General features: G+C 41.0%; 2 protein-coding genes across 2 annotated transcripts in view; one reads left to right on the top strand and one right to left on the bottom strand.

Moving 5' to 3' along the window:
• Window positions 1-15,624, bottom strand: part of LOC133532097 (G-protein coupled receptor Mth2-like) — a 28,964-nt gene extending 13,340 nt beyond the window's left edge. Inside the window, exons 1-4 of the mRNA XM_061870592.1 lie at window positions 13,063-15,624; window positions 3,664-4,028; window positions 1,872-2,070; window positions 781-969 (exon numbers count right to left, since the gene is read on the bottom strand). Of these exons, the coding sequence (XP_061726576.1) occupies window positions 781-969; window positions 1,872-2,070; window positions 3,664-4,028; window positions 13,063-13,075 (766 nt within the window). The 5' untranslated portion in view covers window positions 13,076-15,624. The remainder of the gene's footprint in view (window positions 1-780; window positions 970-1,871; window positions 2,071-3,663; window positions 4,029-13,062) is intronic.
• Window positions 15,625-21,867: 6,243 nt separating this feature from the next.
• Window positions 21,868-25,712, top strand: LOC133532048 (uncharacterized). Its single transcript, XM_061870537.1, has one exon. It carries the CDS (start codon window positions 22,096-22,098, stop codon window positions 25,402-25,404), a length of 3,309 nt encoding a protein of 1,102 aa, XP_061726521.1. The 5' UTR covers window positions 21,868-22,095; the 3' UTR covers window positions 25,405-25,712.
• Window positions 25,713-27,722: the final 2,010 nt, after the last annotated feature.

Raw genomic sequence — 27,722 nt, 5'->3', positions numbered from 1 at the left:
AATATTGTCTTTGAGAAAGTTACTTTAACTTAAGCTCAGGAATGCACCCTTGAAATGAGCGGAAAAAAAACACGGTGTATATACTATGTCGTAAACAGTTTTTTGACAAGTTTTCACAGATTATTTGTTACGAATAAATATGACATTGATGCATCAAGGCGGTTTGTTGACTGTTTGTGCTATTGGCGCCCCCTGCGCAGAGTTTTGCGTAATACCCTATCAAAGTTTTGCAACTAAAAAATATTAAGTACCTATACGAGGATTATACAGACTGACCTTAGCCATTGGACAAACCCTGAATTCAGATGTAGGGTTACTTCTCAGGAATGCTCTGACGTTAATATTTTTTAATTAGAACAAAAGATAAAAAAAAAAATCGACCAAAAGTTATTTGCAATAATCGACAACAAAAAGAAACAGACTGTGTTAATCTTTGACAGTGTTTTTGACAATTTGTTCGAAATATTTGATAATGATGACATTTTTCAAAGGCAGAAGCTTATTAGTGTCATAAATAAAAAAGATAATCAAAAAGTTCGAAGAAGGTTCCATATTATTCTTTGAAGATATTACCTTAGGAGCTACTAACACATACAGGCTGCTCCAAAGTAAAAAATGGTAATTTGTTAATTTCTTCGAAACCGCTGCACCGGTTGTTATGATACTTTGTACACTGGTTCTAAATACCCTAATGCATATGTACATTTCGGCTTTGTCCAACGGCTATGGACACACTGTATAAATATGTAATATTGTATAAATGTGTGCTCAAATACTCACCCACAAAAGTGCACACATTCTTCTTGATGGATACATGTTCAGTGAACACCTGGACGGCCCTGAAGAAAAACGTGGTCATCAGGCATGATACCAGTGCCATCAGCATGAGGGCTGGGAGGTTTCTTTTCTGCGGTAGCACACCGTAGGCCACCAGAGTCAGCAGGAGGAACAAGCAGGATATCAGCATAGCTGTAGAAAATAAGTAATATTATTTTTTAATATATCTATATGAATTGACTTATTGAAATATATGTTTGCATATGCCAATCTCATTAGCTCATTGCCCGTGTAAATAAATTATTGAATATGTATATAGTTAGATAATAAGAAATTATTTCGTACGCCAAAAGGCACATCATAGCTGTTCCTTAGAATACTGACTTACCACCTATTTATGTACCTGTCATGAACGAATAAAGAATTGATTGATTGATTGATTGATTGAATATTAGATTTACACAACTAGAGAACAGATGCCCCTGCAGCACAATCGTCGACGTGCTTGGACACCACGGCCTTTCTTGTCATTTAAGCGCTGGTCGAATCTCCAGGCACGCTGCCCTAAACGATATCATCCGCCGGTCTATTGCCACCGTCAACGCGCTATCATTGAACCAAACGGCGTTTCGGACGATGGCAAGAGACCGGACGGTATGATCCTGGTCCCGTGGAAGATGGGACGGGTGCTAGTCTGGGACGCCACATGCGATACACTGGCACCGTCCCATCTACCTTCTTCCAGTACCTACTTCGACCAGGGCTGGGACAGCTACCGAGGCGGCGGAAAGCAAAAAGGTAGCCAAATATCGTTAGACCAGCTGACGTTCTTACCACCGTGATATAACCGGCTGACGTTTTAAATTAACAATAGCGTCTGAACTATCATCTGTTTTATTTTACGCATTTCGGTGGCTGCCATCACTCAACCGACTAGCGGAGCGGCAGCTGATGTCCACGAGGTCTACATAGCCGGTAACCACTATACGAGTTTTCGCCCGGTAGGCAATTGGTCATGGAAATCTGTTCCTGGCTCGCGGTCGACTAGCCGGCCGTTTATATATCAGTTACATAATGAACTTTTATTCACGTACCAGATGCAATGATAACATCTTTAATGTGGTTGTCCATTTTCATTTTCTTAAAAATGACGCGATGTATCAGTCTGGTAGATTTAACGTCAATGCCATTCCTGCTTATAGCTTGGACTTCCACGCAATGTGTCGTATAGTTCCATGGAGGATAAGGCCATTGGTCCAGGTAGTTCAGCTTCCGAACGGCTTTACTGCCATCCTGGAATAAATAGGTTCAATTAATTTTGTATTAATAGCAAACATTAGTAAAGCCTGAGCGCCATATTGCGGAATTTCACTTGAACTAAAAATTTCATACTAAACTGAACTGTCACTCTATACATAAAAATAACAGCGCCCTCTTGACAATGATCATATATTTCTGGTCGGGCTTTAGTAATTTTTCCATACAAAAGTTCCCGACATTTTCCTCTCTGAATTTTAGCTAGAAGAATTTTTGATATTTTGGTTTTTATAAGAACTTAAGTTACTTCAAACAGCGCACAAAACGGCAAAAAAAATGTGCCGTAAGCATACACCTAACATACAAAATCGGCAACAATAAACGCAAAAATCAAAACAGTCAGACGCAGATCTTTCTTATTTTGACTCAGCCCATTTTGTTTCGTATGTCCGATGATTTCTTCTACAGTTCGCAATTCTCAACTGAGTTTCGTGAAATTTTGTAAGCAGATTCAGACATACATAGATTTTTTCTGTCGTTTGGACATACCGTGGAGACTATACTAATAATATTGTATAATATTCTTGATGTAGTATGTACCAATACATACTACATTTTATTTTCACACTCAGAGAGACTTTACACTTCCAAATCTTATTAGTATTAGTACTCTTACATTGGGGACCTTTTACATCTCCAAATTTAATGTATTTTTAACCATAGAGACTATACATCTCTATTGTATTGGAGTAATTATTTATTTTAAGATTATTATAATGTAATAATAATTTACTACCATAATTTTTAGATGAACTTTTAAAAACTGTCCCTTCAAAATCAAAAATGTATTTATTCTGCAAGTAGGCCTCAAGGGCTCTTTTACAAGTCAATACAACATTTATAGTAACATCATATAGTGACATGAAAAATACATAACAACATTTATAAATACAACAGCCAATACCTGGGTAAACATTACATTATAATAATCTTAAAATAAATAATTACTACAATACAATAGAGATGTATAGTCTCTATGGTTAAAAACACATTAAATCTTCTCGTCACATATTACCGGGGACGCACGCTTGCGACCTCATTATTAAAAGGCAAGACGAGAAGACGTGCTAATAGAAACCAATACGTGTTATTTAAATATTACGTAACAAAAGGTGTACAATTTCAACGACTAAATCTATCAATTTTACATTTTTGCTCCAAAATCGTTACCGGGCTCTTAAGTTTCCACTAGATCAGGGGTTCCCAATCTTTTTCAACATGCGGCGCAGTTACAAGTTTAGTATTTTGCAACGGCGCCCTTGTAAATTTAAAATCACGGTCGAAAAAGAGTGACACGACGCTATATTATTTACCGATGCGAGCGCTCAAATAGGTACCCGCGAATATTTGTGGTTTCGGATAATGATAGAACTCACGGCGCCCCTCTTTACGCACCAGGGCGCCGCGGCGCACACTTTGGGAACCCCTGCACTAGATCATTCAGCAAAATGAAATTATGCGAATAATTGATTGCGAAATGATATTGGGTAGGTAGCTAAAATAATTTTTGGCAATGATTTAGAGAACCGTTTCCCACGTATATACTCTTGTCCAACTATATTCACTAACCTCCAAAATGTAGAACTCCATACTTTTTGAACTCGTTCTGTCTTTCAGCTTTTCAAAAACGTCGCTATACACGAACTTGAAGCTCTTCAACGTCTTCCCTGTCTTAATAATCTTCTTCTTTACATCTTTGTTGAAAATGCTTACTTCATAATCTTCCAATTTAGTCACATTGAACACATTGTCAACACAATTGATTGTGTTGTTAAATATCAAACTAATTTGCGCACCAGGACAACATTTTGATAAACAATTTTCGCAATCTTCAACTATTTGGTCATTATTCACATATTTAAATACACGAGTAGTATTGGTATTTTTGGCGTGAACCATATAGAAGAGAAGCCACAGGAAGCGGTACATGATGACTGGAACAAATTAATAGATTTAATTTTAATATAGTTTATCCTATATAATAATATCAGCAGATTAGGCGTTGGACACACGGATCGCAATTCGCAGCGTAGCGTGTTGCGCGATACATCGTTTTTTAGCATAAGAAAATACTACACGATCTTGACGTATCGTTTTATTGAAAACCGCCTTAAAAAAATACCCAGAGCAGAGCCCAACTGGGGAAGTACCTCCACCTTACAGAAAACCGCAGCCAAATAACACTAGACCCTACTCATAGTGTTGTGTTCCTGCCAGTGAGTAAGGTTGCCAGAGCTCAACAAGGGGAGGGAGGGTTGTTAGGGTCGGCAACGGGCATGTAACTCCTCTGGAGTTGCAGGCGTACATAGGCTACGGAGACTGATTAGCAGCACGCGGGCCGTATGCTTGTTTGCCACCGACGTAGTACAAAAAAATGATACCAAAAGACTTTAGAATTTTATACTATTCTATTTTAATAAAGAGACAGGTAAAGATCGCATATTTACAAGCTTTAGCGTAACTCCCGTTCGTGGGTTTAATATAATTTTGCCGCGCAACGTCTGTGTGTTCTGTGCCTTAAAGGCGTTTTTAGGGTTCCGTAGCCAAAATAGCAAGAACGGAACCCTTATAATTTTCGTCATGCTCTTCCGTCCGTAACACACGTCTGTACCTAATGCTAATCAATTACTATTTTCGAAAAATATTAAATTGTGCGTGACCGCGCTGTTTAAGAATATTGAATAAAATTAAATAAAAATCTTTAATAACTACTGCTTTTAATTTGACTGATTTTAAGGAACATTAAAAAAATATTGAACAGAAAAACGCGATAGCCACGAAACACAAGACTTCTCTTTTTGTATTTTTAACCGACTTCAAGATTTCAAAAGAGGAGGTTATCAATTCGGTTGTATGTTTTTTTTTGTATGTTTTTTACTCCATAACTCCGTCATTTCTGAACCGATTTTGAAAATTATTTTTTTTGTTTCAATTTATATATTTTCATAACGTATGAAGTCACGGAATACTTATTTTGATTCATAATGGAGAATGAATGGATGGTTATATATATATATATATATATATATATATATATATATATTATGGAACGCTCCATTATGCATGGTTCGACACGTACTTGGCCGGGGTTTTATATAATTCAAATAAGTAACAGGAAAAAAACGTTGTATGTGATTATTTAGGCCACTAGCGATAAGGGAATGAACAAAAGGATTAATCAACCAATCGAAATATATTTTCGAATTCAATCTAATAGGATATTAAACTCTAGGTCCATGGGGTCCCAGGGTCCCAGCTGGGGTTGCCAACCGTCCCGCTATATGCGGGACGTCCCGTTTCTGGAGCCCTAAAGTATGCGTCCAAAGAGCCCACGCGGGACGCCGTTTGTCCCGCTTTCAGGCTAGACCAGATTTTACGCACTTAAACGTTCACTTGTAAATTAGAGTAATGTGATAGCGCGTGATTTTAACTTGAATATATATTACGACGCGAGTAATGCACGAGAACAACATAATTTAAATATTTGTTGTAAAAGTTATATTTTAATGTGCAATAAGAAAGTGAAATTGGTTTAATTCTGCATGCCTTTCAATAAGTTGACGATCAATATACCTTACCCAGTTAGGCCGGGTGAAGGAGTCCCGCATTTTATACTCAGATCCCGCAAATCTGTGCACTAAGGTTGGCAACCCTAGCCCAGCGATGACGGTGCGAGGATGATGGGGTGACCGAAGAACTGGCGGCTTCCTTGGCATACTCATAGTGTTGTGTTCCTGCCGGTGAGTAAGGTTGCCAGAGCTCAACGAGGGTGGGAGGGGGTTAGGGTCGGCAACGCGCATGTTACTTCTCTGGAGTTGCAGGCGTACATAGGCTACGGATACTGCTTACCATCAGGCGGGCCGTATGCTTGTTTGCCACCGACGTAGTATTAAAAAAATAGTAAATTGTATTTTAAAATTGTTGAGTGCTTGTTTGTGTTTGTATGTAAATTCCATGTTGACGTGTAAAAGTGCCCTTGTGGCCTATTTGCTGAATAAATGTTGAAATTGAAGTTGAGTAATGTTCATAGCCCGGTTTTTCCCGGACAAAACCATATCTGTGCTAGTGATGAATTAAATATCGACTCCAGTGTTATCGATATCGATAGCAAGCAATTTCTAAATCATTATAACAAAAGTGACTCATATTTGAAGTAATCTAAAAATATTATTGTTGAAACTGTAAATATCTAACATTGACTCAAACTATTTTGACAATAATTCAAGTTAAGTATATCGAATAATAATTATGTTCAAATCATTGTAATGACAGCTACACATTTTTACATAGTTTTCATTATAGAATAAATAAATAAATATTATAGGACGTTATTACACAAATTGACTAAGTCCCACAGTAAGCTCAATAAGGCTTGTGTTGAGGGTACTTACACAACGATATATATAATATATAAATATTTATAAATACTTAAATACATAGATAACACCCATGACTGAGGAACAAATATCCATGCTCATCACAGGAATACATGCCCTTACCAGGATTTGAACCCGGGACCATCGGCTTTGTAGGCAGGGTCACTACCCACTAGGCCAAACCGGTCGCCAAATAAGGCTTGTGTTGAGGGTACTTAGACAACGATATATATAATATATAAATATTTATAAATACTTAAATACATAGAAAACACCCATGACTCTGGAACAAATATCCATGCTCATCACAGGAATACATGCCCTTACCAGGATTTGAACCAGGGACCATTAGCTTCGTAGGCAGGATCACAACCCACTAGGCCAAACCGGTCGCCAAGTCCCGCAATTTGATCATTATACTATTCATACTATTTATATTAGTAAATTTGACTTGGTCTTGCAAAATGGCTCCATTAATCCTGTCGATAATTTTGCCAGCATCCAGGCGGGATCGAAGCTTAACATAATAAAGGTAAAAATAATAGTAATAAATATATTTCGTCATAATAACATAAGATTATTGAGTGTTTTTTTCAATACTGAGGCCATATTTGCCGTGGTGAGTATATTGCTCATACTGAGCAACTATTATTACACAATTTACTCAGTTTAGTACCGAAATATAAGGATAATTGTCAAAAAATACTTATTAAAGGCGTATTTCCCTCTGGGTAATGACGTATGTGGGTTATTTCCTTTTTTTTAACCGACTTCAAAAAAGGAGGAGGTTCTCAATTCGATTGAATTTTTTTTGTACGTATGTTCTATCTCAATATCTCTGAGAATCGTGAACCGATTTTCAAATATTTTTTTTAATCGAACGGGTATAACCCCGAGATGGTCCCGTTGGCACCAAGTCGGGGTCTGATGATGGGATCTTGGAGAAATCGAGGGAACTCTTCAAATGTTATAGGTACATGTATGGCGCTTTTGGTAATTTTTGAAGTCGGTTTTATTTTTTGTTAAAAAGTTTTATTAGTACAACTACAATTAACGCCACCCCACGAAACGAACGTTCGGAGCGTGCGTCTCCACATTTGTATCATTTTGCTGTACCTATCATATCTCCGTTGCGTAGCACCGACGCGTATCATGATCGTTAGTGTGGACGCAGCAGCATGACCACGATCTTTTTTGCGTGCGTTCACAGGCCAGCCCGAGTAAAGACGTAATTAGAGTGACAGAGAAAAATGCCTGCAATTGAAGAACTTCGATTTTCGCGGTTATAGCCCTGGCCCTAAGGCCACGGACTGTATTCAAGACGCTTGGAGTCGTGCGTCGCGAGTGGTAGTTCACGCGGCACGATCAAAATGTATAGAATAGGGTTGTTTCCAATTTTTTGAAACGATCGAGAACGTAATACAAGCGTTCAACTTTTATACTAAAAACGGCTTTAAATATGTTAAATTAACAAAATATATTTTGACAGATGCTTTCGCGCCCAAAACGCTCTTAGAAAATTGTGTGACGTCACAGTTTACGGTTTGACACATAACTTCATACACACGTAGAAGATACGAACTGTCAACACATGACATTTGTCATTTGTTGTTTATCATCTAACTGTCAACAGTGTCAATCCGAGAGTTGTGACGTCATCAGAATCTTCAAAGACGTTTCGAGTTTGGTCACGTGACGTATGCCAAAAGATATTTTAAATTCAATATTTACAAAAATATGGTCATTACAGGTCCCCTAAAAGTAGTTTAACATGTTCTTATAATCCAAAAGAATTTATTGGGATACAATTCTGCCCTAAGATTTGTAGATGGAAACAACCCTATTGAATGAATCTGTTTTGGACGACACGTCACTATTAATAGAGGTGGTGACAAGGACAGGACATTAGCATGTTGAACATTGCAATGGTTAGCTTATAAAATTCTCACCTGTTCAATATGGGTTTCCTCTTCGATTTACGTGTTCAATGTACAGCATCAGTAGCAGATGTTATTTTAACAGTGACCGTGAAATCGAATAGTTACTAAAATATGTAGTGACAAAAATAGATTACTGGACAGAAAACTGGGAACGAAATACATAATTACATATCCACCTGCTAAAATCTGTCCACCGTAGGTACTTGGTCCGATTTTTATATCATTGTTGCATTTTTTTCGTCACTTTTCTATAAAATTAGGTGAATATGTAGATGTAGAAAATTATATTATTAATTAATTTGTGTAATAATGTCCTATAATATTTATTTATTTATTTATTTATTTATTTATATAATTTTTTCTACTCGTCGACTGTAATGGTTGAATTAAGATTTCGTGTACCAAAATATTATTGCGTACTTTTCATGTATGGGATCCCACTCACCTATAAAATTCCTTTGGAAACTCTGGAGTCAACTATAAAAAAAAAACAATTTCGTGCCGCCACGCTCCCATATCGAAACCGCTAAAGGGGCGCGGGGCGGAGGTCGCGCGTATATGTCTACATTTTTACCTACTGAGATACTTAACTTCTTCTTCCTCGCGTTGTCCTGGCATTTTGCCACGGCTCATGGGAGCGTAGGGTCCGCTTGGCAACTAATTCCAAGATTTAGCGTAGGCACTAGTTTTTACGAAAGCAACTGCCATTTGACCTTCCAACCCAGAGGGTAAACTAGGCCTTGTTGGGATTAGTCCGGTTTCCTCACGATGTTTTCTTTCACCTAAAAGCGACTGGTAAATATCAAATGATATTTCGTACATAAGTTCCGAAAAACTCATTGGTACAAGCGGAGTTTTAACCCGCGACCTCCGGATTGCAAGTCGCACGCTCTTTCCGCTAGGCCACCAGCGCTTCCACTTACTGTACTGAGATACTTACCAATTTTCATTAATTATTTAGTCTTCTTCTTCCTTGCCTTATCCCTTAATTTGGGGTCGGCTCTCCTCGTCCTTAGGCGCCAGGACCACCTGTCCTGGGTTGTCTCTGTGTTCAGCTGTGCCCGTTCCAGATCTTTGGCTACGGTTGTCCACCACGTAGCTAGCGGGCGCCCTCCTCCTCTTCTTTCTTCCGGGATAGCCAAGGCCTTTTTGACTGGGTACTCTTCGTCCCTTCTCATAACATGGCCAAACCAACGCATTCGTCTCTCCACCCCCCTATGGGTGCAACTTTGAAGGAGCCTCTGACGTATTCGTTGCGTATCCTATCGAGCCTTGTTACGCCGGCCGTATTAATTATTTAGTATAGGTTATATAGTAAAAAGAGTATTATTTTAGATGACTCATAGAAAAAGTATTGTATACAATAGTGATATAATCGAGTTTTTCAATCTCGTACCTTACTTAGGCAACTCAGCAAGCTTCGTTGCCTAAACACCATATTGACTGAAAAGCTCTCTAGTATATCACGATTGTTAAAAATACTATTTTTTTGTGATAAGTTTCCTTTTAGATGAAAATCGGCCCATTTAAATAATAATAAATAAATAAATATTATAGGACATTATTACACAAATTGACTAAGTCCCACAGTAAGCTCAATAAGGCTTGTGTTGAGGGTACTTAGACAACGATATATATAATATATAAATATTTATAAATACTTAAATATATAGAAAACACCCATGACTCAGGAACAAATATCCATGCTCATCACACGAATAAATGCCCTTACCAGGATTTGAACCCGGGACCATCAGCTTCGTAGGCAGGGTCACTACCCACTAGGCCAAACCGGTCGTCGAAATTATAGTTCCATAACTTCACAGGCGGTCAGTAAACAATTTGTCCGCCTTTTGCCTAAAAAGTAGCAAAATATAGACTATCAGCAATGTCAAATGAAGTGTCAGGGATCAAAAAACCCGTTATCAGGGTTTTGTGTTTACAATTTAAACAAATTGATTAAAAATCAGGGTTGACAAAAGTATCTATTATAGGTAACCCTAAGAGCGTTTTCACATTGTCCTATTCGATATCGGATGTAAGAATTAAAACAAAAAATATTACATGCTAATCCGCGAAAAGATAACGTGCTAGTCAATCAGTGCTATCCCGTTATACTTACTTGCGTATTTTTACATGCAATTAATGTTCCCACCTTCCTACCGCAAAAAATACGCAAATGAATATAACAACCCACCACCGAAAATACAAATCTCGACACGTGTTTCGCTTCTCTAGACATCCTTAGGAGATGTTGATGGCCCGAAGTACAACGACTGAATCCATTGAACATTATGCATGTAAAAATACGCAAGTAAGTATAACGGGTTAGCTCTGATTAACTAGCACGTTATCTTTTCGCGGATAAGCAATGTAATATGGTTTTGTTTTAATTAATATGGATTTCCGCAAAGTAACGCCTGATTATATTCATTATTCGGATGAGGATCTTACATATGCGTAGTCAAGCCGAGGGGGCGCCGTTTTTAGCTGTCACGCACACTACAACAAACACTATGCCTATTCATACGCATACTGATACTGATACTTGGGGTAACTCCAGCCAGTAGATCCTGCAGCAAGGACTAGGAAGCGGAGACTACAAAGGGGAGGTGCTGTTGATACAAAATAGCACTGTAAGCTCGCATGACTGATGATTCAACCTAAGAGCCAGCGAGTCGGTGGATTATGTCAGCGTCACATCCCACCGGCTTAGCCTCAAACGCGAAATCAAACGAAGTACGCTCGCACACCGGCTCATTACGCAACAACCCCTGCCACCCCGCCGTAGGCACCCACAGCCCGCCCGAGACACCGGAGCACCCAGAAGATAGGACTGGAGTGTAGGGTTTGCAGTCAGGATAGTAGGAGAGACGGGAAAGTTTTAGACTACACATACAAATAAATATTACTTCTTGTAGTAACGAAACGGCCAAGCCACACATTTTGACTAAGGTGTAGAGTTTGTGAAGTTAGGGCGCAGTTAGAAGCTTGGCTTTACACGAGATCTTTTTCAACAGTGCGAGCCATAAGCCGCGTATCCATTAGAGGCAGCCTCGAGTCGAGCGGCAGCCTCGCTCCGAGGCCGCGCAAATGGATACGCTGCCTCAACCGCGAGCCTAAGCTTAAGGTCTCCACTTGCGGCTCTGTACCAAGAATGCTGGCTGCATTTCCTCGTTGTATCGCAAAACTGATACGTTGTGCGAAGTAGCCGCTAGCTCTTCGGTCACCAGTTACGTCAACAGGACCCCATGGACCTAGAGATTCAACGCCTTAACATACATCGGCTTTCTTATAATTATACAATGCCTTTTCGTGTGTTGAGACCAAACTAGCACACTTGTATCACAATGTACTATTATAAAAAGAAAATCTATGATTAAGCCTCAGTAATCGTTATCTGTATGTTTATTATGTATTATCTTTTTATTATGTGAATTTAATTTACTAGTTAGGTATTTTTAACTGCAAATTGTTGCAGTGCAACATTGATAACGAAAACGCAAATAAATTCCTGGGATTCGAACAGAACAACACATTTTCTATTCAATTTATTTGCATGAAACGTAATTAGTCCATAGAAATGTTAATAACAAAACTTATTTAGTTAGTTAACTTAATTAGTTATTACTTATTTATTTATTATTTATTTAATCGTATGGCTACAATACTGGTCGCTTACTAACAAAATATTTGTGGAAATATAGATAGTAATTAAGAGCTATAATTTAAGATCTAGCTTCTTCACCTAACGGCACGGCAACGGCAGTTAATTATTACTTAATCGTAGAAGAGTCGACTTCAAAATTTCGTACCGACTTGATACCGCGATGAAATTCACAATTGGTTTCCCGTAAAAGTGATGCTAAGTCCAAATTTGATAGTCTGCCACGGCGGAGCTTGCCGAAAGTACAAATACCGGACAAGTGTAAGTCGGACTCGCCCACTGAGGGCTCCGTACTTTTTAGTATTTGTTGTTATAGCGGCAACAGAAATACATCATCTGTGAAAATTTCAACTGGCTAGCTATCATGAGATACAGCCTGGTGACAGCGGAGTTTTAGTAATAGGGTCCCGCTTTACCCTTTGGGTACGGAACTCTAAAAAAGAAAGCCACTTCCAGTGCGGAAAAGGGAGGCTGACATAACCCATCTGATATCGAAACAGTTATGGCAGCTGTTAGAAATTTACATGTAGACACAGAAAAGCGAAATCTGTCAGTATTTTTTTGCCGGAAGTGCTTGGCAGACGCTCTCAAAACGCGCTCTCAACCATGGGGACCCCAAAAATATACCCATCAGATACCACCATGAAACCAATTCCAATCCAGACATTTCGCTGTCGGCTCTTCTACTATAAAATATGGCAGTACAGTTGCAGTGCCATGTGTCTTGCTTGGCTTTCAAATTAGATTTGCTTTTTTTTTCTAATCATTTATTCTGATAATACACGGTACATATGTGTTACATCAGAATAGTACTGCCAAACTGCGAAGCTCAAACTCTACTGCTCCCGTGGGCAATTATCTCTTAAATATTTTTAACAAACAATTTTTTCTGGAAGCGCATTAAATATTTTTTTTACAGACCAAATCGAACGTGCACTTATCAAACCGATATTAAAATGATATTGCAATTATATACAATAAATACCTCTTGAATCCATGTGAATGGAAATCCAGTGCCTCCAGACTGCACTGGCCGGGTACTGTGTCACCAGATTCAGGCCAAATTTACCTAATTGTTCTCTTTAACACTCACAAAAAAAAAACATTTTAAGTGTCAGTACAACATGTGTTTCTCAACTTGTGTTTTCGTACTGAATGAGTTTATTTAGCGTGATAACATTAGATTGGTTAGGGCATTAAATTAAAAACCGGTCAAGCGTGAGTCGGACTCGTACGTGACAGTTCCGTATAGGGTTGCCAGATGGTCGGGATTTGGCGGGATTCTCACGATTTTTAGCATGTGTTCCCTATTCCCGACGAAGTGAAGACTGTCCCGAAAAACAGCTTCACGTTATAATAAAACAATAATTTCAAGTTCCGAACTGTCGCCGAGCGAACGAGCGAGCGACCCGCGTCAAGGGCGTCTGACTGCACGCGCGCGGGGCGCGCGTGGCGAGCTGGCGTGAGATTGTGCGGTGAGTGGTGCGGTGCGGGGCGGGAGCGCGTTTGCCTTACCTCTACACAAAAGAAAGAAATAGAATGGGAATGGATCTAATTAAAGCCGAATTAATGATTCGACTCAACTTTGACGAAAACTGCATGACTTTCAAGTTTAGCTTAAATTGCGAAAAAGGCCAAGAAATGGTAAAATCGGTCAAAAGTAATATAAAATACATGTGGCAAGCTAAGAAATAAATTATTTCCATAAATTTGGTTGATTATTGATACCTAATAAGTATAAGTATGATAGTATAGGTAGATAATGAGAAGACATTTTTTTTTATTTGTTCAAGATCTCAAAGAATTTATACTATTTTTATATAAAAACGTCTATGGGCAGAGCAGCTGACGTAGTGCCAATAATGTAAAATATCGTTGTTATTAATACAATTACTATAATTTGAACGTTTTTTTTTTCCCGACTTCAGTCCCAAAATCCCGAAAAATTGATATCTTTTCCCGATAATAGCGCCTTTCGATCTGGCAACCCTAGTTCCGTACCAGGGATGCAGATTTATTGATATCCTCGGATGCGGATAATAAAATGCTCGCATCCGCGGATGATCGTGTGCGATTACATCCATAAAAGAACGTAAATTTATACATTTTAGTAATGTTTATTTCAAAGAACGAAACTTTTAGTATTTTGTACATGAATATAGATTACTTACAGTCACTACTGAATATATCGATACGGACAAAGTGCCAAAAATATGTATACACAACCTTAGTTCCCATATATTAAGGCAGTGTGTATATTTTTGGCACTTTGTCCGTATCGATATTTTCAGACGTGACTGTACGTACGATAGGTTATAGGCCGCTATTTACTTTGTGGCCTAGGTCTCCTTTCTCAAGCACTAAAGCACTAACAGGGCGAGCAGCTCACGACGGCCGTCATTCGCGTACTCCGTATAATTCGAGCTCAACGCGGGTGGGAGGGGGTTAGGGTCGGCAACGCGCATGTAACTCCTCTGGAGTTGCAGGCGTACATAGGCTACGGATACTACTTACCATCAGGCAGGCCGTATGCTTGTTTGCCACCGACCTAGTATAAAAAAAAAATTAGTTAAATGTTAGTATGTCTCCCGACAATTTAAATTCGAGAGAGTATTTAGTTGTTTTCGCGTGAACCCTAAATTTAGACTAATTAAGTGTATTAAGACCCCCAGGGAAGCAAGTAATTCCATTACTTAGGGTGAATATATAAAAGTACCTAATAGACTGCTAAGAGTGCTAAAGTTTAAAGTGAAAGGGTCGGTAACATATATGTGACACCTTGGAATTTCTTAGCAATCAGTCAGATATATATAATGTATATTCTCATTTCTTTATTAATTTTCTTTTCTTCTAAAACAGCTACGTATGTGTATCAGTTCCGGATATTAAATCCCTATTAAGTATGCATCAAGATCTTTTACTTGCACCATAATCGCCTGCAGTCTAGTTACCCTCTGGGTTGGAAGGTCAGATGGCAGTCGCTTTCGTAAAAACTAGTGCCTATGCCAATTCTTGGGATTAGTTTCCAAGCGGATCCCGAAGAACGCGAGGAAGATGATGATATCTGATAAACAAACGGTTACTGATTAGATAATTTTTAATTTGTTTAAGTATATAGTGAACGCAAACATTTAACACAATGCAGTTACCTATGGAAAGTGTGATATGATATGTGTGTACGAGTATTTAATTAATAGAATCAGGCGTTACTTTGCGGAAATGCATACTAATTAAAACAAAAAATATGAATGTGCTTATCTGCGAAAAGATAACTTGCTTGTCAATCAGTGCCAACCCGTTATACTTACTTGCGTATTTTTACATGCAATTAAAGTTCCCTGAATGATTTAGTTGTCGGACGTCAGACCGTCAACATCTCCCGCATCTCCTGAGGATGCCTCCTAGAGAGGCGAAACACGTGTCAAGTTTTGTACTTTCGGTGGTGGGTTGTTATATTTATTTGCGTATTCATTTTTGCGGTGGGAGGGTGGGAACATTAATTGCATGTAAAAATACGCAAGTAAGTATAACGGGTTAGCACTGACTGACTAGCACATTATCTAAGTAACTAACTAAGTAATATTTTGACGTGACAACGTCTTGTAATTCGATGGAGCCGGCTGCACGCACGAAAAAAATGACTCATGCGGCGTTACCTCGCTCTGAGGCGTTCCATTTAAGGCTTGAAGTGCAAGCGAGAGCGCGCAACGAGCGACAAAGAGGCACAATCGGCCTCCGCGTTCGGCAGCGTTCGACATCTGTCTCTCTCCTACTTGAGTGAGCGATGCGTCCGCGTGGACAGCTGCTATACAATAATACATTTACATGTTTTCGTCAAGTATGAAGTGAAATATATCCATACAAAATATCTATCAAACAAATAAAAATAAAATTTTCTTTTTCGTTGTCATGTTCAACTATCGTCAGTAAACCGACTTTACAGACAACCTTTTTTTTTGTTTTAATGGGTGTATATGAAATCGTATGAAATTAGAAAAACTGGCCAAGTGCGATTCAGTTCAGACTCGCGGACGAAGGGCACCGTACCATTAGGTATCTATAAAAACGGCAAAAAATCATGTCTGTTGTATAGGAGCCCTTTGAGTATTAATTTTATTGTTTTTAGGGTTCCGTAGCCAAATGGCAAAAAACGGAACCCTTATAGATTCGTCATGTCCGTCTGTCTGTCCGATTCTGTCACAGCCACTTTTTTCCTAAACTATAAGAGCTATACTGTTCAAACTTAGTAAGTGGATGTATTCTATGAACCGCATTAAGATGTTCACACAAAAATAGAAAAAAAACAATAAATTTTGGGGGTTCCCCATACTTAGCACTGAAACTCAAAAAATCTTTTTTCATCAAACCCATACATGTGGGGTATCTATGGATAGGTCTTCAAAAATGATATTGAGGTTTCTAATATCATTTTTTTCTAAAATGAATAGTTTGCGCGAGAGACACTTCCAAAGTGGTAAAATGTGTGTCCCCCCCCCCCGTAACTTCTAAAATAACAGAATGAAAAAACTAAAAAAAATATATGATATACATTGTCATGCAAACTTCCACCGAAAATTGGTTTGAACGAGATCTAGTAAGTAGTTTTTTTTTAATACGTCATAAAATTAAAAAAAATTTTTTTTTTCATCAAACCCATACGTGTGGGGTATCTATGGATAGGTCTTCAAAAATGATATTTAGGTTTCTAATATCATTTTTTTCTAAACTGAATAGTTTGCGCGATAGGCACTTCTAAAGTGAAAAAATGTGTGTCCCCCCCCCCTGTAACTTCTAAAAAAACAGAATGAAAAATCTAAAAAAAATATATGATATACATTACCATGCAAACTTCCACCGAAAATTGGTTTGAACGAGATCTAGTGAGTAGTTTTTTTTTAATACGTCATAAAATTAAAAAAAAATTTTTTTCATCAAACCCATACGTGTTGGGTATCTATGGATCGGTCTTCAAAAATGATATTTAGGTTCCTAATATCATTTTTTTCTAAACTGAATAGTTTGCGCGAGAGACACTTCCAAAGTGGTAAAATGTGTGTCCAAAGTGGTAAAATGTTGAACAAGATCTAGCAAGTACATTTTTTTTTAATACGTCTCAAATGGTACGGATCCCTTCATGCGCGAGTCCGACTCGCACTTGGCCGCTTTTTTTAGTAGTGGCAACAGAAACACATCATCTGTGAAATTTTCAATTGTCTAACAGACGGACAGTCAAACGGATGGACAACGCAGTCTTAGTAAAATAAAATAAAATCACCCTTTGGGCACGGAACCCTAAAAACGGAGAAAAAACTATGAACAAAATATATATTGAAAATTAATTTTGTATAAGCAGAAACAGCTTAAAAGTGAATTCTTCTCATCGTTTGCAGATGTTTCTACTTCTCAACTAGTTTGCGTTTGGCTGAATGATCCAAAATGAATTTTGGGCTCCGTAACGAGAGCGTGCCATGTTGAAACCGTATATTTTAATATTATGAATTTCTTCAGCAATTATCAGTTTGACTTAATTCGCCGATAGATGTCACTAGTAGTAGCGATTTTGGAAATTTATTATGGTTGTTTTTGTTGGCAATTAACACTAAAATATTTGTAAAATTATTTAGAATAAAATATATGTAATATTTTGGATTTAAAGTCACAACTTAGCGATTTGTTGTTTAAGATAATTAATTACCAAATTAATCAAAAGATGGCACTTTGTTCCCAACGCGCATTTCCTAGAACGCGATGGTGAGATTTTTTCGGGTTTATATATAAGGTCCAAGGAACAATAGGTTCATGCCACCTGTCTCGATCCTGCCCAACTTTCTGCTAGTTCGGCCAGCCAGCGATCCGCCACCACACTGTCTTCCCAGCGATATCTGGCCGACCCACCGGCTACCAGTCGGCTACCCAGGAACGCCCTCTTGACAGCCCGTTCCTCTCCCATTCCCTGTAGGTGACCAAACCAGCGAAGTATGTGGGCTTTCGTTTTCGATGATATTCGACTAACTTCTCGTTGTCGGCATTTTTCCGGATTCTCCATGTGCCGTCATCCCTCTGAATAGGTCCCAGGATCTTGTGAAAAACTTTCCTCCCCACCAGGAGCGAACTTTCTTCTTTCGGTGTTAGGGACCAGGGCTCACAGCTATACATATAAGGATAGGGTAGGTTTCTGCTTAATAAAAAAAACACATAAGTAAGTATAGGGTGACGCATTATAGTCTAAGATCCCAGAACCAGACCTTACTTATTTTCTCTTGAATAAAATGTATGGGATACAGTTAATATGTATGTCTGTGTGAAACTGTATGTGGTTCTGGGGGATGGTTGGGCTCCTCCAATTGGTCTAGCTACTTACAAAATGGTTTGTTGTAGTTCCCTAAGTGACTTGACTTGACTTAAAGTCCTACGTCCCCTAGGTGGGGCAGAGGGCGTCCACAGTGCGCCGCCATCTCGTTCTGTCTTGGGCTGCGTGCTTCGCCTCAGGCCATGATAGCCCGATTGCTGTCAACTCGGATGCCACTGAGCGCCGCCAGGACTGTTTGGGACGGCCTGATCCTCTCTTAATTATTTATTTATTTAATCTTTATTGCACAATACATGAAGGTACAAATGGCGGACTTAATGCCTTAAGGCATTCTCTACCAGTCAACCAATCCTGATCCTCTCTTGCCTTGCGGGGTCCGGGGCTAGGGCTTTAAAAAAAAACAACTAAATTGATAACCTCCTCCTTTTGAAATCTTGAAGTCGGTTAAAAAGGGGGCTAAAAATGTACATCAAAAATCTTGCAGTCTCCAAACTTGGTGGTTAAATGCATCCTTGGGTTCTAAGAACCAATCCCGCCAAAGGAAATGTTTTGTTCACGACACGCTGTATTTCATGAGCTGCACTGCCGATTATCACCGGACCGCCACAACGCGAGTGGTTGATGAGTTCGCATCACGCGCGCGATTGCGGTCGCAACTAGTTCCGTTAAACTGCACGATTGGCTCGAATTCGTGAGTGACACCACTGAATTAGTAGGTACCATTCTTAGTGCCTTCCTGTCCTGCATGTCCTTAGATATATGTCAATGGTTCGTAAGGCTGCTTCAAATGCTCGAATGATTGGTTGACTGATAGAGAATGCCTTAAGGTATTAAGTCCGCCATTTGTACCTTCATGTATTGTGCAATAAAGATTAAGTGAAATGAAATGAAGGACAAACTGTTTAAAAATCCCCGCGTAGCGAGGCTCCTTCGATCCAGGGAACGATAAGTACAATGATTTTCACGTTTCACGATTTGCCTAGGAACCTCATGATCTGGCGGAATTTACGGTCGGCCGCTGACATAAAAGTAAAGCCTGTGTTAGCGACGCGCTCACAAATATTGTTAAAACCAAATGTATCTGTATAACTATATATAAAATTGCATAGGCAAATTGCTACCTAAGTAAAACATCATTGCGCCCCACCAGTCTGCATGCATCCTCGGACGGGGCCGCACGTAGTCGTGCAAAAATGTATCACGTGATATTCGGTTATATATGTTGTTTTCTGGACTTTTTTTGAGTTTATATCTGGCGTGTTTTCTTGCTATTAAAAGTGTATTAAAATCCGTGGTTTTCTTCGACACCAGGACCTCACCCTAACGGTTTCAGTGGTCTTCGAACCGGATCTGATGTCTCATACTTCAAAAATGAAGACACGGAGGGCTACACGCAAAGAGCGCGTAGAAAACCAAGAACAAGGTGAAGAAAATATTGTTCATGCCGAACAAGAAACAAAGAAAGTTCCAGAAACTACGAGTCATCGTACAGAACCAGCGGCGGCGGGTAGTGCTATAAAACCCGAGTCGCGCCGTGCGCGCTCGCTTTCACAATCAAAATCAAGTTCTTCGGTATTATCTATCGAAGCACGTAAGAAAAGATTGTTGTTGGAAGCGGAAAAGCAAAAAGCGGAAATTCGGATGCAGCTTATTGATAAAGAGCTAGAGGCAGACCTAGCCGACTTAGAGGAGGAGGAGGAGGAAGTATACAGTTCACATGATAAGGAGGATCGCACACAAAACATCGAGAACTGGATGGAGAAAAGCCAGCAGGAGTTGGATAAGCTGCATATTCCGGCTGAGAATGAGCCCGTTGCGGGTACCTCACGCGACACGATCCAAATGCTCGCTGCAACAGTCCAGACCCTAGCCGCTGCCTCTGTCCAGAACAAACCTAACACTAACCTTTTGAGCCGCATCTGCACACCCCGAGACTTACCCGAGTTTAGCGGAGACCCGTTAGATTGGCTGCAATTTAAAAGGGCGTATGAGGAGTCGACAGAAGTGTGCCAATTTAGCCCCAAAGAAAACCTGTGGAGGCTTCGTAAATGTCTGCGTGGAGCGGCAAAAGATGCAGTCTCAGCTCTGCTCATCAGTGCAACTTCGCCTGAACGTATTATGGAAACGCTGGAGCTACGATTTGGTAATCCAGACTGCATTATTTCTAAGCTCATGCAAGATATTAAAAGGATCCAACCCGTCTCCTCAGAATACCAAAAGGATATAGTGCAATTTTCTGTAAAGGTGCAGAACTTCGTAGAAGCTGTAAGGTCAGTGGGTCGTGAAGAATACCTACAGGGCATGAGCTTAGTGCCGCTAATCTTATCTAAATTACCTACTGTTCTATTATCTAAGTGGTCGGATTATAGCTTTCCTCTTATTAAAACTAGCTCGAAGTCACGTTTGGATATTTTAGCAGACTTCTTGAATACGGAAGCTATACGCATATCTACTACTTCTAACATTTATACTATGAGTCAACGTGCTGACAACGTAAAAACTAAAGGTTACGATAAGAACCCGCGCCCGCAACATGTATTCCTGCAATCTGAGCAAGATAATGCCGACAAGTGTTATTTCTGCCACGGATCAAAACACAAACTATCAGAGTGTAAACAATTCCGAAAGGCCCTTCGCAAGGTACGTTGGCAATACGTAAAACGTAATGGAATTTGTTACAAATGCCTAGATTCCCGCCACAGCCGAGAAACCTGCCCGGCACCAGTGTGCGATAAGGATAATTGTGGGCAAGCGCATCACAAGCTACTTCACTTTGTAAACAACATCACTGCGCGACGGCCTAGCGACCGCGCGCCGGCCCGGGAGGTACCTATCGCTGCCGCGGAGCCCGCCGCGCCCCAGGAGCACTCGGCGGAACCCGCCGCAGGCGCGGACCCACCGACGGCGGAGGTTGTTACAAACATCAACGCGAGTAGTTGCAAAGTGTTCCTTAAAGTGGTCCCTATACGTGTGTATACGGCTAACGGTAAAGTGATAAACTGTAGTGCGTTACTCGATGACGGATCTTGCGTAACAATGATAAGTGCTGACTTAGCTGCCCGTGCCGGACTCCGCGGTCATCGGGAAACAATGCGCGTGAAAGGACCTTGGAAAGATAATCAAATAACGTGCGACAGTATGGTGGTGAAATTTGAACTTTCTGGTAAGGACAATAAGGTTCACTCCATTAAAGCAAAAAGTGTTTCCGAGTTAAGTTTGCCTCCGAATAGCTTATCATTTACCGATTGTACTAAATATTCACATTTAAAAAATATTGCAAGTTCCTTGTGTAATGATAATGATCTAAAGCCGGAAGTACTTATAGGACAAGATAACTACCATTTGTTAGTGCCTTTAAAAGTTATCTTAGGTAAGAAAAATGAGCCGTCTGCTACTTTGTCTCCCCTGGGGTGGTGTATACATGGACCCATGCGCGTCACGAGAGCGACGCGTGCCGCCGACGCCCCCGCCGAGCGCGAAGCGAGCGCGGCGGTATTGTTCGTGAGTGAGTGCGGCCGCGAGGAGCAAGCGCTACGGGACCTTCACGAGGAGGTGCAGCGCGGATTCGCGCTGGACGCCCTTGGAATATCAGGTAAGCCGCGACAGAACGTGGATGACGTGCGGGCCGTCGAACAGCTGGAGCGCACCGCTCGTCTCGTCGACGGGCGCTGGCAAGTAGGCTTGCCCTGGAAGGACCCCAACTGTACGATGCCGGACTCATTCCCGAGCGCTCTGAATAGGCTTAAAGGCATCGAGAGGAAAATGAGTCGAGATCCTGGTTATTCTAAAAGGTACTCCGAACGCGTGGATCATTTATTAAATAATGATTTCGCCACAGAACTGAAGGAAACTCAACGTACTCAAAGGACGTGGTACTTACCACATTTCGGCGTTGACAACGTAAACAAAAAACGCTTGCGTCTGGTCTTTGATGCTGCGGCCACATCGGAAGGGTTGTGCCTAAATGATTACCTGTTAAAAGGTCCGGATTTACTTAACTCTTTACTAGGTATTATGTTACGCTTTCGCGAACACAGCGTAGGCGTAACCGGCGATATAAAAGACATGTTCTTACGCGTTAAGATTCAACCCCAGGACCAGGACGCCCTACGCTTCTTGTGGAGAAGCAGGCCTACGGAACCAGTTAAGACATACGTTATGACTAGTTTAATATTTGGAGCAAATTGCGCACCCTTTGTTGCACAATTTATAAAAAATAAAAATGCTTCGCGATATGAGTCATCTATGCCCGCCGCGGTCGACGCGATCGTAAATTCACATTATGTCGATGACTATATACAGAGCCTCCCTGACGAAGATACAGCTATCCAAATGGTTAAAAATGTCACTGACATACACAAAGCGGGTGGTTTCCAGTTATGCAACTTGACAAGTAATAGCATCGCTGTTCTCGATAGCATTCCAAAAGAGACTTTAGGCACAGTTGCGGTAAAGTTCAAAGTCGGCCAGCAGTTCCAAGGCGAGCGGGCGCTTGGGCTTCTATGGTTCCCAGGTAAGGATGAATTAGGTTTCGACGTCTCGCTTAAACGCATCCCTGATAGTATAATTCGACATAAACAAAGGCCGTCAAAACGTATTATGTTACGCGTTATTATGTCGATATTTGATGTATTCGGGTTTTTATCGCCTTTTACAGTACAGGGTCGAATTATGCTTCAGGACACGTGGCGTCTGAATATTTCTTGGGATGATGACATTCCTGATGGTATTTATAAAAAGTGGTGCGAATGGATCGAACTACTCAAGGTAGTTGATAAGATTCGCATACCTAGATGGTACCAACGCAGCGCAGGGAGTGGGAGCGCGAAGGAGAATGCATCTGCCGTCGCGGTCTGCCGCGTAGATGGTCTACGCTGTCCCGCTACGAACGTTGTGACGCAAGCGAGTGCCTGCGCTGCGTCCGGCATCAGTGCTACGGGTGCTACGCCGCCACAGGTGATACAAAATAATATTACAACTACTACTGATGGTTATACAAACCTATCGTTACATATTTTTAGCGATGCATCTACTAAGGCAATGAGTGCGGTGGCTTATTTTCGCTGGATAAAGGATGACGAAATATACGTCGCATTTGTAGCCAGTAAGTGTCGCGTCGCGCCGGTTAAACCCTTGACGGTGCCTCGTGCTGAGCTCCAGGCGGCATTGCTGGCTGCACGTTTGGCGGACACCATAAGAAGAGAACATAAGTTATCCGCCGCGCGCCGTTATTTCTGGTGCGACTCGTCTACCGTGTTGCACTGGCTAAATAATAATACGCGCGTCTACAAAGCATACGAGGCGAACCGGTTGGGTGAGATCGATAGCCTTACGAATATATCGGAGTGGCGTTATGTGCCTACAAAATTAAATATCGCCGATATTGCGACTAGAGAGGTTTTCAATTACGAATCTTTTATGAATGAGTGGTTTAAGGGTCCCCAGTTTTTGTACTCACACGAAAGGTCCTGGCCGCTTAACCTTTTTGAACCTGAGGCAATCGAGGTATTTTCTGGGCACGTCACTGTAAACACACAAGAAAATATGTCGTGTAACTTACCCATTCCAGATCCGGAACGATTTTCTTCTTGGCTTCGGCTACTTAGGTCAACGGCTGCTGTACTTAAGTTCATACTTAAATGTAAGAAACTTACCCATGACGACTGCTCATTGATGGCCCGGGCGGAGCTGTTGATTTTAAAGCAGGCACAGATGGACTCCTTTGCCAATGAGATCGCCGATATAAAAAATGGTAAGAACATGCAACGCGATAGTAGGTTGTTGACATTGACTCCATATTTAGGTGACGAAGGTCTATTGTACGTTGGTGGTCGCATTGACGCCGCGCAGGATGTGCCGCTGGCGACAAAGAGGCCCATCATCCTTGACGGACGGCATCCGGTGGCGCGACTCCTGGTGCGCCATCAGCACGTCAAGGCCGCGCACGGGAACCAGGAGGCAGTAGTCAACGACCTCAAACAAAAATATTGGTTGTTGAGATTGCGTCCAACCGTTAAATATGTTGCATCACGTTGCATGCTGTGTAGATTGAGAAAGGCTAAGCCGCTGATTCCACGAATGGGTGATTTGCCGGCAGCACGTTTAGCTCATCATCAGCGCTGTTTTTCATTTTGTGGATTAGATTTGTTTGGTCCAATGGAGGTAGTGGTCGGCAGACGCCGTGAGAAACGCTATGGCGTTCTCTTTACTTGCCTTACTGTTCGGGCGATACATATTGAGGTCGTGCATTCTCTTACCACTGACTCGCTGATATTAGCCCTTCGAAGAATGGCATCTAGGCGTGGGTGGCCTAGTAATTTTTTTTCGGATAATGGCACAAACCTTCGGGGAGCTAACACCGAACTAAAAAACGCCATTAAGGAAATAAATAATGAGGACTTAAAAAAAGAGGCGGCCAACAATCGCGCCCAGTGGACGTTTGTTCCTCCTAGGACTCCTCATTGGGGTGGCGCTTGGGAACGCCTAATTCGGACGGTAAAGGTATCGCTTGGCGTCATCCTTAAGGAACGCGCCCCAAAAGATGAAGTTTTATTGACTTTGCTGGCCGAAGTGGAGAATATGGTCAACGGTCGGCCTTTGACACACGTGTCAGTCGAACCTGGTAGTTCTGAGTCAATTACCCCTAACCATTTTCTATTGGGCTCCTCTGCGAATTTACCTATAGCTGGAGAGTTTGACGATTCCGATCTGTACCTAAGGAAAAAGTGGCGGACTGCGCAAAGGCTCGCCGATATGTATTGGCGCCGTTGGCTGAAGGAGTTTCTGCCCTTGCTGTTACCTCGTAAGAAGTGGCAGCAGGATCAGAGACCCCTGCGCGAGGGTGACCTCGTTTTGATAGTGGATCCTGATTCGCCACGAAACGTGTGGCCACGAGGTATTGTAAAAACTGTCTTTCCAGGTCGAGATGGACGAGTCAGAGTCGTCGAGGTTACCACTCAAAGAGGAGTGCTGCGCCGGTCCGCGGCACGCGTCGCTCCTGTGCCTATTGTAGAATAGTGCTTCGCACTAGGGGTGGGCTATGTTAGCGACGCGCTCACAAATATTGTTAAAACCAAATGTATCTGTATAACTATATATAAAATTGCATAGGCAAATTGCTACCTAAGTAAAACATCATTGCGCCCCACCAGTCTGCATGCATCCTCGGACGGGGCCGCACGTAGTCGTGCAAAAATGTATCACGTGATATTCGGTTATATATGTTGTTTTCTGGACTTTTTTTGAGTTTATATCTGGCGTGTTTTCTTGCTATTAAAAGTGTATTAAAATCCGTGGTTTTCTTCGACACCAGGACCTCACCCTAACGGTTTCAGCCTGAAAATTATCTCCAAACCAAACCGCTTCGAACCAGATTTTCGATCCGGCTTCGTATTTAGCAGACATGTGACAAATGACATGCTAACTCTATCGCACACCTCCAGAAGGTTGTAAGCGACGTTGTCAACCAAAACTTGATTAAAAATATACTTCGAAACCTCGTATCTTGCTACTGAATCCATACTGAGATATGAGCTTATTTGTTAAGTTATGGATAGCAAGAGACGCTGATATAGGTGTATTATGCTTTTATGCGTGATAGATTTATTGTAAATTAAACAGAAGCCGATTGATGTTACTCAAAATGGTGTTTTCCACAGGCAATATCATGCATCAAAGTCGTGTACCTGTACAGTCAACCAATTTGAATCCTAGGCCACTATAGAACCTTGTCGCTTTAGCTAGTCTATACATGACATGCATCACTCAATAAGTACTGTCGTAGAAGTCATTATGACATGGTCCTATAGTGGCCTAGGAATCAAATTGGTTGACCGTACCTACTGTGTGTAAATATCATGAGACAATCTTACACAAATCGATCTAGCGCCACATTAAGATAAGGCTTGTGTTGTGGGTACTAGACAAAGATATGTATAATAGATAGATACATATATATACTGGTACTTTCTTGGATCCGACCTCCCTAAGACTGGCGATTGGTTTGCAACTGGGGGTTTCCGTATGTACGCCACATATATGTTCTTGCGGTACGGACGTGGATCGAATGGCACACCTTGGATTATCTTGTCAAAAAAGTGCAGGTCGTTTTTCAAGACGCTTCACCTAGTGACTTAATCCGTCGATCTCTTGCCACCATCAATGTGCCTGCTCTTTTTGAGCCGACTGGCATTATCAGGGATGATGGCAAGAGGCCTGATGGAGTCTCCTTAGTTCCTTAGAGCTTGGGACGGATGTTAGTGTGGGATGCTACCAGCGTAGACACACTGGCACCGTCCCACCTCCAACGGACTAATGTAAAAGCGGGCGCAGCGGCGGAAAGCGCCGAAATGTAATAAATATAAGAGCCTCGGTATAGAGTGCCATTTTGTACCATTTGGCGTTGAAACTCTAGGTCCAAGGGGTCCCAGCGCGCACAAGTTTTTTTGGAGAAATCACGAAGCATCTGGTTGACGTAACTGGTGACCGAAGAGCTGGCGGCTTCCTAGCACAACGTATCAGTATTGCGATACAACGAGGAAATGCCGCCAGCATCCTTGGTACAATGCCTCAAGGGCCTATTTTAGATATAAGTTAGTTATAGTAATCAGCTGTATATTATATCCATTATGTATATTGTTATTGTAAATAAAGATAATCTCATTATACACTTATGTCAAAAAAAGGTTTTTTTTTTTATAGCGTATTTTGTGCATTGGCATATATCTAAGGACGGGCCTTACGGGCACAAATAATGGTGCTAGTTCACTGGTGTCACTAACGAATTCGAGCCAATCGTGCGCGTGATGCGAACTCATCAACCAATCACGTTGTGGCGTTAAACTGCACGAATGGCGAGAATTCGTGTGTGTGACACCGCTGTACTGGCCCCATTCTTGTTGTCCATAAGGCCCGTCCTTAGATATACGTCAAAGATTTCGTGTCCCACTGTTAGGCTCCCCTTTGTTCCACCATTGGTCACTGGTGCATAATGCATGCTACCGCCACTCGCTGCAAAATGAATCGAAGCCGTCCCGCCTCCTTCTTAGTCGGCCTCTGCCCCGGCTAACCTACGGTGTCCATTCGGTAGCCAATCGGAATTAGAATAATACACCTTAATTAGTTTAAGCCCCGATATATGACCTAAGTCCTTGACAAATAGACATATCTACATTTATACTTAATTTGAATACTTAGTTTTAATTAATTAGTATAGTTAAATGTCTTTTAGTTTATGGGTCTGTTTCACAAAGTCTGAGTAAAGTATTGGATAGCTAATTAACAAATAAATTAACTACCAGGTACTGATAATTCCGCTACTCGATGCTAGCTGTCGA

The sequence above is a fragment of the Cydia pomonella genome, chromosome 26, assembly GCF_033807575.1.
Source record: "Cydia pomonella isolate Wapato2018A chromosome 26, ilCydPomo1, whole genome shotgun sequence".
NCBI lineage: Eukaryota > Metazoa > Arthropoda > Insecta > Lepidoptera > Tortricidae > Cydia > Cydia pomonella.
Note: the sequence above shows the minus strand (reverse complement) of the source record. Positions and strands in the feature narration are given on the sequence as shown.